Below are 10313 nucleotides of genomic sequence, written 5' to 3'. Positions count from 1 at the left end.
CTTTGAATGATTGCGTCTTTAATTGCATTGTTTGTTTCTTTGTCGATCTTCATTATGTACGATGTGCAGTATGAAGCTGCAACATGAGGGTTTAGAGAGAATTGAATGTCAGTGTTTGGTCCCCATAGTTTCATCAAAGTTGGATTGAAGTTATTTGTGTAGATATCCTCTGGTTGTCTTTGCATAAAGATCTTAGGTTATGAAATGTTGCCTCTCAATGCGATCTCGTACTCTATTTCTGTCATAGATGTTTTTTTGAAGGAATGTGTCGAAATGAAATGTTATGATCATTTCTTCATGTAATATTTTTGTTAGCACTTTGAAGTTTGATTTGTGAGCCAGTCCGCAAATTTCCATGGTAAGTGGTTCCAAATTTTTTGTTCACCACATTGGTGCCTTGGGCATTGTTTTCCTCATTTTTTGCATGTTTTCCTGTGCCTATGTGTTTCCAAATCATTTTGTGTGTTTCTATCTGTCATGATGTATGTGTCAATGAAGTTTTCTATAAAAAATGTTGTCAGAGGTTCCGTAAATGGGGGCCCCATCTATCCAAATCAAACCATGGTTGTGTTGGCTGCCTCTATTTTGGAACTTAGTCAACAAAGAAGAAATCTAGTATTGGCCCCGGTATAGTATTATCTTGATGTAGCAATGGTTTTAAACATTTGAATTTATGTACATAGTACTGAGCTATTGTGATGGGTCTGATCTGATGAGTTCACGAATGTCTTGTTGGCATTGGTTTGCGTCTTTCAAGATTCCATATTTTTGCAACCTCAAAGGCATTCTACCAATGGCTCCCATCTTTTTTCAGCTGCAGACATTGTTATAAAGAATGATGGCAGCCCAAGTTGTCTAGCCATTGCAAAAAGGTTTCGTTTCAAGCATTGCTTATAGTCTACTGAGGTTAGACTTAAACAAAAGAAGTCATGGTACCCTATTTTTTATTGCACCAGCTTCTCAATGTTTGTATCTTCTATGGAAGTTTTTGCTTGGAGGGTTGCCCCTTGTAGTTGGCCTTTCCGTATGCGTACCCAAGTTGATGATAATATTTTTAGTACTAGCACCTTCATGGTTTAGAACAAGTTTTCAATCGATCATGCAAATCATCGGTCTTTGTTTTGTAGTTCCCATTTTACTATATCCTGGTAGCCTGTTTGCTTTGATGTGTCATATGCATGGATGTGGCCATAAAACAGCATTGGAAATGCCAATTCTTCACAATGCTCATCCTTGAAAAGGCTAAGAGGGGAAAAGCATTCTGATGGGGCAATGTCTACTAGCTTGCTTTCAAAATCAATAACCCATTGGCTTGTGTAAATGCCATGGATCAAAGTGTCTGTTTGAAGCTCATGTCACAGAGTTTGCTCAGTTGTCAATGTTGGTACACTCACCCTAGTTTGTTCATCACACTGGAGTCTTTGGATGTGTTGTAACCAAGCAATGTTAATATTCACGTTGTTTTCTTGGTATAGTGGGCTATGGAGCACCTCTTGTAGTGCATGCATTGTCAACGTTGGTCGTACCAAACCATTGATGTAATTATGGTCGTACTGCAAGCATCCATAAGAAGAACATGGAGTACTTGGTGTTTCATTGATTTTTGCAAGGTGCGTTCTCCTTACTTTTTTACCCTTTTTCATTTCAAAGCATTCACTACATTCATTGTTGCAGAGTTATTGGCACCTTCTTCCACAGAAGTAGTTAAGGAAAAGTCTGATCCTTGGAAACATTCAAATCTCTTGTGTCTCTTGTTTGTGATGCTCAAGTGGTACCTTGTTGTTTTGAGCTTGTAAATCTTATTGCAGATTCATGTGTGACTGTGTGTACTAGCCTGGTAGTAGTCCCTATGAAGATTTGCAATTGATTTTGTACGTGTGTTCATGCTGTTGCAAAAGGTGGAACAAATGCGCCTCCTCATCTTCTGTCCAAAAGTTGTATGTTTCTTTCTTTTTGTATCAATGGAACAATTGTTATGGGGCACATGGATTTGTTTATGAGCAATGTGTGCCTTATTTTTTGACTGAGATTGTTAATTTCCATCGCTTGTGTAATTGAGTGGCCATCCTAAACAAGAACAAAGAAAGAATGGCCAAAAATCTCATGGAGTGTCATAAGGCAACTGCAAACAAATGGTCGAGAAGAGGCAGAATTCTAGAAAGTCTTCATGGTGAGTTCATCTAGAAAACCTTTGCCATGAACATATTCATGTTGGAGTTGTTCCGAGCATAATATTGTTTGTTGATCATTGCCGAACCTTGCGGTGTTGTTCTTTTGAAGCATGGCAAACATTTCATTATAGTTACACGTAGGGTAGAAAGAAATCAAGCAAAAAAGTAAGTCTATGTTGCGTGGTTTCTCTTTAATGAATTTTGCATCCCATGTGGTGTCATAGGATCCCAAGTCAATTTCTAGATCCATGACGAATGGAAGTATTTCTTCTTCTTTTTCCAATGATACTATTGGAATGTTTAGCTTGTAATGCTTTTTTTTGCCACTAAAACAAAAGGAATGCTCATGCTTGTAAGACAAAATAACAACGGCATCAAAAAAAAAAAAAAATCAGAGAAGAGGATAGTGTATCACAAAATGTACATGTAAATTCCAAAAAGGGGAAAAAGGTTATAGTAAAAGAAAACTTTTTTGGTTGTTTTGGGGGCTATACAATATAGGAATGAGGGTCGAAAAATTTACAATGCAATGAGATGAGGAAAAGGAGAACTCTCACACTGAGGACAATCGAAGGTATGGCAAGCGCATGTACAATGGAGAATCATGTGGGAATAATGACTTCGCTATGCACTCTTAGTGAGGTGGTCACGAAACCTGAACTATTAACTATGAATTCTTCTGTGGGTTGCTTCTCAAGCAACGGCACTGCGATTGTGGAACTCTAAAAAGGGACAATGAGGTCTAAGAACCTTCTCCACATGAGGGCCACGAACTTGAATACCGACTTGGGTACATCACGTAAGACAACAAAACCTTTTAAACAAGGAACTTGTGAGATGTTTTGGACAAAGTCACAATTGTAGCAAAATGGTTGCATGGGATATCGGCTAACTCGAGCACCACCACAAGCATCACAATGGTATTCCACAAGAGGGTTGTTGAGGTTGGTAAAATGCAAAACACCTACCACCTACAATGAAACAAGACATGGTTGTTAAAATTGCATTTTGCGGGAATTTAGTAACTTAGGTGAGGACATTATACCTCCTTTCTGTAGCCTAATTGAGAGACTTGGCGTTTGAACACATCGCGCAATGTGGTTTGAAGGTTTCCTTCAGGTACTGCACCCAAAATTGTGAAATCAAAGACTCCTAATGCATGCCTTGCACGCATGTATGAAATGTTTTTGGCAATGTACATGACAATGCCTTCATCAACAAACTCTTCGATCAAGCGAGCGAGCATGTGTCTTCTATCCGCAACAAAAGATAATTGATAAAAAGAAACAAACTTGTCTAACAAAAAGAAAGCAAACCCAAAATTGGTAATTGATTGTGTTGTTTCTTTAAGTGACTTGTTCTCACCATGGCACGATCTCCAAGAACCATCTATGACAATGATCTGGTCAATGGGCGGGCCGTGGAGATCTACTTTGACAATGACAAAGGCCACTATGTCGATCACTGATATGAGCGATGCTCGCAAATTCTCCTATTGATTAGGTGCCCAAGGCATGTAGTGGCGTATGATATTGTCAAGGACAAAAGAAAGCGCCATCGAACAGTTCACCTTTCACAAATGATTGTAGTTGCGTCGACACGCAAAGAAAAGGAACTTGTTTTGCAATGGTTGACCCTTCTATTCTATAGAATTCATCGACTTGCAAAATGTCTTTAAATTGTACGACATATGCATGTGGAACATGCAACATGATTGTCTCAGAGCATGCTTGATTGGTCAAGTCAAGACGCATGTAGGCAGGGTATGGAACATCCTTGCCTTTGAAAGTACCATATTTTGCTAGTGCTTTCCCCTCAAAAGCGAAACAATGTGGTACAAACTCAGACAATGCATCGGTAGTACCAGTAGAGCATTTGGCTTCAAGGGGTTTGTGTTTGTAGGTGTGATCACTCTACTAGGGCCGCTCCCATCATTCGTGTCTTCTGCCACATTTGTCTGATGGACAAAATCCAAATTGTCATCGCGAACAGGTTTCTTTCCCCTTGGCTCGAAAGTAGAACTTGCTAAAAAGTAGTAGTGTATGAGTGACGTCCAATTAGCATTGCAAACACATTTTCTCTAGCATGAATTACTTGAATATTGTTGCATTTCAATTTCCATAGGGAAGAAAGCCAAAGTAGCATTGTAAAGCCAAATTAGCATTGCAAACCCTTTTTTTGTAGCATGAGTTGCTTGGATTTAATGTGCTCTAATTTCCATAGGGAAGAAGACCAAACATATTTAATTTTCAAGGACACGAATTAAGAAACACAAAACAAAGATCCTCTCGTTCCTTTGTCGTGCAAATCTACATTCGGAAGATCAAAAGCCTTTAAGTAAAGATAGTCTCTTTTTTTTATATACTCCCTCTCTTTAGAGTTTGAACGGAAGGCATCACATTTCTTAAAGAGTTTCTCTTTAGAAATGAAAAACAAATAATATATAATAAAGGCTATATCATTTGATCAAGATATATATGCTCTATAGTTTCCATGACAAGCCAAATCTACAAGGCAAAAGAGAACCAAACTTTATACAAATGTATAAAGACAAAAGTACCAAATAAATAATTCCAAGTATTTATTTTATGAACAGAGCGTGAACGTAAGAGATCAAATTTGTTCTTGAGTTCTCCTTCACAGAAAGCACAAATATTTAACAAAGGTTATATGTTCTCATGAAGAAATATATGCTCTAACCCAAAATTGAAAGACCAAAACACAAATTTTGCATGATCGTATGAAAGCGAAAGTTTTGTGTATATTATCCTAAGCAGTTAAAATGTCCGAAGCACCATATCGCATAAACCTCTAGATCATATTCTTCACTCTTTTATAACACTTGTGTCATGAGTCCTCTCCTAGGTTGCCGTGGCCATTGCATGCGAATATATATCGTTATTTGGCACTTCATTTTAATGTTGCAGCTTTTGTCACGGATTGTTTGACAAACTAATGTTGACTACGATAAGTGTACAGTGAGTGTATGATGTGCTTCCAAAAAAACTTCAACAAAAAATTATAACTCTTTACCTTCCGCACATGCTTGCTTCGCGGCCGCGTAAAATGCAATCTTCAAGTTTTTCTTTGTATTCTTTCGAATACCACCCTCCCTTATTGGTGCAAGTACCAAAGTTAAGCTTGCAATCGATGATGGACAGGGGACATCCATTTTAATCAAACAAACACCTGAAGCCAATGCAACCCCATGCTCTATGGGTACTAATACTGTATCAGTGATCGGTGAACCCAAACCTATCACGACATAGAAGAGAATGAACACTACAAAAGAACGAAGAGCGTAAAAAAATAGGATCCACACGATACAGCAGTATACCTTGCATGCGCTTTGGAATTTCATTTTTGGTACCATTGCTTGTAGGAAACATTCTCACAGCTCCCATATCCACAATATTCTTCATTGCGATACCGGAAGATCACATAGCATGTACAAAACACATTACATAACAATGAAAACCAAAACAATTCGAAAAGAAGAAGGCGATCGGTATCAGACAAACCAAGAGTTGATTCTATGCGTTTCACTTCCTCCTATTGCACAGACAATCTCTTTTCATCCTCACAGCTTCAATGTTATCCACCTTCAACTCGTCAATTTCCTCTACAATATCACAAGAATATCCCAAGAAATGTTACGTATATCGCCACGGACAATAGACAAATTACCTGCGATTCGAAAGAACGAAACATTACCACAGAGAGAAGATCGAGCGTCCTCCACATAAGTTTTCTTTGATTCTGCCATATTCAACAAACCTACAACAATAGAACGTTAACAGTCTCGATGGAAAATCAATGATGGTATCCGAATTCAATCAGAAAATAAATATTGAAATCAAGAAATCAAAATCGTGACATGAACAACAAAACAAGTGAAACCTCTTTCGAATTCTCCGCTGCTAGTGTCCATAGAGTCCCAAGACTCTTGTGGTCCATCTTCAAAGATGTGGTTACGTGGAATCACCATATCCAATAAGAGCTTCTTGCAAAAGAATAGGCACGTTGGAAACAAAAGAACAAGCCACAAACCGCAACCGTCGACGATTGAAGAAGGCAGAGCTTTATAAGAAGAGGCGGAGGCACCCGTTTTAGATAGACCATGCTTCTCCCCATGCCTCGGCACGTTCTTCTACTAGCACAAGAGCTTCGTTTCTTTCTTCGGCAAGGACGACTTTGTCATCCTCGTAGCTCTGCATCAGACAAATTCACACACGACATACGGCGAGCTTCGTTTCTTTCTTCGCCGAGGACGACTTGGTCATCATGGCAGGCAAAGCAGGGCCGCAGCATGGCAGGCCGAGTACATCCACAAATATAGCAGGTGCATGTAAAACGATCCAGACTTGGCCAACCAGAAGGCGACTATGGGACATGCACTCACACGTGTCCAATCAGACCGAGCTTCAGAGCGAGCTCGACGTGTGAGCAACCAACCGCCGTGTCACACGTGTAAATAAGCAACTAGAAAAGCAAATAAAACCTTTTTTCGCTTCTCCCTCGCCGGAGGCCAAAAGCTGCGCAATTTGGCCTCGTGAGAACAGCCTCTAACTTGAACAGTTCGTCTTCTCGCGATGAAGAATCACAAGAGCCAGAGACCCCTGCCATACGTCGCAACGAAAGTTTGCAGCCCTGTCGTCGCTCAGTTGCATGGTTGGAAGCTCACCTTCGCTGGCAATCAAGTCCTCTCTGTGCGATGGCCTCCCCCAAGGAACTGGTGGAGGAATGTTCGAATTCAGGGTCTGCCGTCATTTAGTATCTGCTTTGCAACGGTGTGAATTGAGCAGTTGTAAAAGCGGAATGAGTTGGGCTGTCCTTATTTTAAGGGATTGGGCTGTACACCCAATTCCGGCAATTGGTCTTCGTTCTGGCCTGGGACCGAGCACTTATTGAATCGAGACCTCACGGATCCATCCCATTGGGACAGCGGAGAGAGCAAAGTGTGCGATGAGTCTGAACGGAATGATTCGCAAAGGTAAATGAGTAGATTCCCCAGTCTAACGACTCTTGTGAATCTTAACAACAGAAAATGCCAAAATCTCCAGAGTAATATTACGAAGCAGTCCCTATGGATAGACGGCTGGTACAATCCATGTTGGTGGGCTAAAGACATGCACGGAGAAATAAGGAAACCATCCACTGGTCAGGCCCAAGATAGTGGTTTGGTGGAGAGGTGTGGCAAGGCTGGAGTGATGGTCAATGCACAAGAACTAAGCGAGAAGAGTGGGTGGGAAACGCTTAGCTTAGAGGAGGCGCTCACGTCCATGGAACGCATGCCCCACCCGCCTTCATTTCAGAATCTTACATGCATCTTGCATAAGTGCAGGACAAAGAAAAATCTAGCCTATGCCAAGCGCCTGTATGCCTACGTGTGCAAAATTGGGCTGCAAGATCATAGATCTCTTGGGAACTACCTGGTCCCCATGTTGGTCCAAGTTGGAAGCATCTGCGACGCTCAGCATGTTTTTAACCAGTTGGTTGATCGGAATGTGTATTCTTGGACCTCTCTCATCTGGGGTTATATTGAATTTGGGGATTCAAAACGTGCCCTCAATCTCTACCAGAAAATGCAAGCGGATATTGTACATCCTAGCAACTACACCTTTGTGGTTGTGCTGAAGGCCTGTGCTAGGCTGAAAGATGCAGAAAGAGGCCGAGAAATACATGCCGAGCTAACCCGAAGGAGGCTGGAAAGAGATCTTTTCGTCGGCAACACCCTTGTAGATATGTATGCTAAATGTGGATTGCTTGCAGAAGCATGCGAAGTGTTTGATAAGCTGCCAGTTCGAGATGAGGTCTCATGGACTGCACTTATGGCAGGATATGTCGAGCATGGACTTGGTGAGGAGGCACTGAACTGTCTAGAACTGATGCAACTGGAGGGTCTCTTTCCAAATGCTGTCACAATTCTTTGCAGCTTGAAAGCTTGTGGCAGCATAGGAGCCATGTACAAGGCCCGAGAAATGCATGTCGAGATAGCCAGAAAAGGGCTGGAAAAAGGTCTTTCTGTTGGCAGCATCTTGGTGGATATGTATGCCAAGTGTGGCTCACTTGTGGAAGCATGGGAAGCGTTTGACAAGCTTCCAGTTCGAAATGAGGTCTCGTGGACTGCACTCATGGCAGGATATGCTGAGCATGGGCTTGGTGAGGAGGCCTTGAACTGTCTTGAACAGATGCAACTGGAGGGTCTCACTCCAAATGCTGTCACTTTTGTTTGCAGCTTGAAAGCTTGTGGCAGCATAGGAGCCATGTACAAGGGGCGAGAAATACACTCCGAGATAGCCAGAAAAGGGCTGGAAAGAAATATTCTTGTTGGCAGCACCTTAGTGGATACGTATGCCAAATGTGGCTCGCTGGCAGAAGCCTGGGAAGCATTTGACAAGCTGCCAGTTCGAAATGAGGTGTCATGGAATGCACTGATTGCAGGATACGCCCAGCAAGGAGAAAGTGAAATTGTTTTCCATATGCTTCAGAAAATGAGAAGAGAAGGGATAAAGCCAAATGGGGTCACATACTGTACGGTTCTTGCTGTATGTAGTCACACGGGGCTACTGGATAAGGGCTACAATTACTTTGAGGCCATGAGCAGAGACTATGGCATCACTCCGACTATTAAACACTACATTGGCATGGTTGATCTCCTTGGCCGTGCAGGCCAATTAGACGAGGCAGTGGCAATGGTGAAGAAAATGCCTTTCCATCCTGACGTCGTGGCATGGCATGCAGTATTGAGTGTGTGTCGAAAGTTGGGTAATGTGGAGCTTGGAAGACTCGCCTTTGAACATGCAGTGCAATTGGATGAAAAGGATGCTGCATCTTATGTGTTGATGTCTAACATCTATGCAGATGCTCACATGCAGGAGGAAGAGAAGGTGGTCGAGGCAATGAGTGTGAAAATACAAGCACGGAATAAGTCACGACAGCATTGGTGGATTGACAAATACGGGGATTTTGCTTTTGGTGCGGAATTCAAGGCATTCCCAAAGCAAAATATACATGCAAAGTTTTAAAAAATTCCCTCAAAATGAGGAAGGGAGGGAATGTCCCAGGTTTGGAGTGGGTGTCACGAGACAGATTTGATTATGGAAAAAAAAAAGGGCTATGGTGGGGGATACTAGGCATTCCCAAAGCAAAATATAGATGCAAAGCTAAAGATATTTCCCTCAAGATGAGGGAGGAAAGGAACGTCCCAGGTTTGGAGTGGGTGTCACGAGACATATTTGATGATGGAAATAAATATTGTGGGCATGGAGAACTGGCCATGGCATGTGCCCTAATCGATACACTCCAGGGGATACCCATATGTGCTGTCAAGAATCTCTGGGTTTGTTATGACTGTCATACGACCACTGCGCTGATATGAAAGATAGAGCCGTGAACTATTCATGCCAAAGATGCTTGTGGGGACTATTGATAATGCTAATGCATCTACGGTAGTCAACTATCGGTGAGAGGTGACGTTTATTTGGAGATTATGATTTGTATAGTGAGTTGCCTTTACAAGATGGTGAATCTGCTGCTAAAAACAAGGAGGTGGCAATTCTCAAAATTGAAGTCTATTTGCAGTTTCTAGCAATGAAGCTATCTGCGAAGCATTGTGCCAAAACTCCAATGCCTCTATGCTAGAAGTCTGAAGAAAGGCAACGTGTTTGTACTTCATGCATGATAGCAACCGAGACACTTTACCCCGTTGAAACAATTTATATTTTTTGGCATCATTGGGTTAGTTGACCCCAAACTTGAGCCCATTCGAAAGAAATTCCCCAATTTTAAAACATGTCCCAAGTTGAGCCCATCTGAAACACTTTACTAGGTGAAACAAATTCATTTTTTTGGTATCAATGGGTTAGTTGACCCCCACGTTAATAAGCCCATTATTTAAATATGACTAAAATCAACACAGTTTGGAAGTATGGAACAGCCAGGGTTAGAAGATCTTTTCATCATTGTAAGCAACATGGAGAGGGCCAAGAGGAGTGATGAAAGAATGAATAGATACCAAAACATTGGGCAGCATTCATAAAAGAGGATAAGGAATTGCGTGCATATATTTTCCTTATTGCTTCTGCCTTTTTTTTTTAAACCATCTTGGAAAGGAGCATGTTTGCACTCAAGAAAAAAGAA

At 41.4% G+C, this 10313-nt stretch overlaps 1 protein-coding gene across 1 annotated transcript; it reads left to right on the top strand.

The window, feature by feature from the left end:
* The first annotated feature begins 6705 nt into the window (after positions 1 to 6705).
* LOC147898218 (pentatricopeptide repeat-containing protein At1g06140, mitochondrial-like) lies at positions 6706 to 9858 on the top strand. Its single transcript, XM_087379413.1, has one exon. The coding sequence runs from the start codon at positions 7169 to 7171 to the stop codon at positions 9197 to 9199; it is 2031 nt and encodes a 676-aa protein (XP_087235539.1). The 5' UTR covers positions 6706 to 7168; the 3' UTR covers positions 9200 to 9858.
* Positions 9859 to 10313: the final 455 nt, after the last annotated feature.

The sequence above is a fragment of the Dipteris shenzhenensis genome, chromosome 9, assembly GCF_047967505.1.
Source record: "Dipteris shenzhenensis isolate YYH24624 ecotype China chromosome 9, Dip_SZ_1.0, whole genome shotgun sequence".
Lineage (NCBI taxonomy): Eukaryota > Viridiplantae > Streptophyta > Polypodiopsida > Gleicheniales > Dipteridaceae > Dipteris > Dipteris shenzhenensis.
The sequence above is the reverse complement of the archived record's forward strand: the minus strand, read 5'-3'. Positions and strand labels throughout refer to the sequence as shown.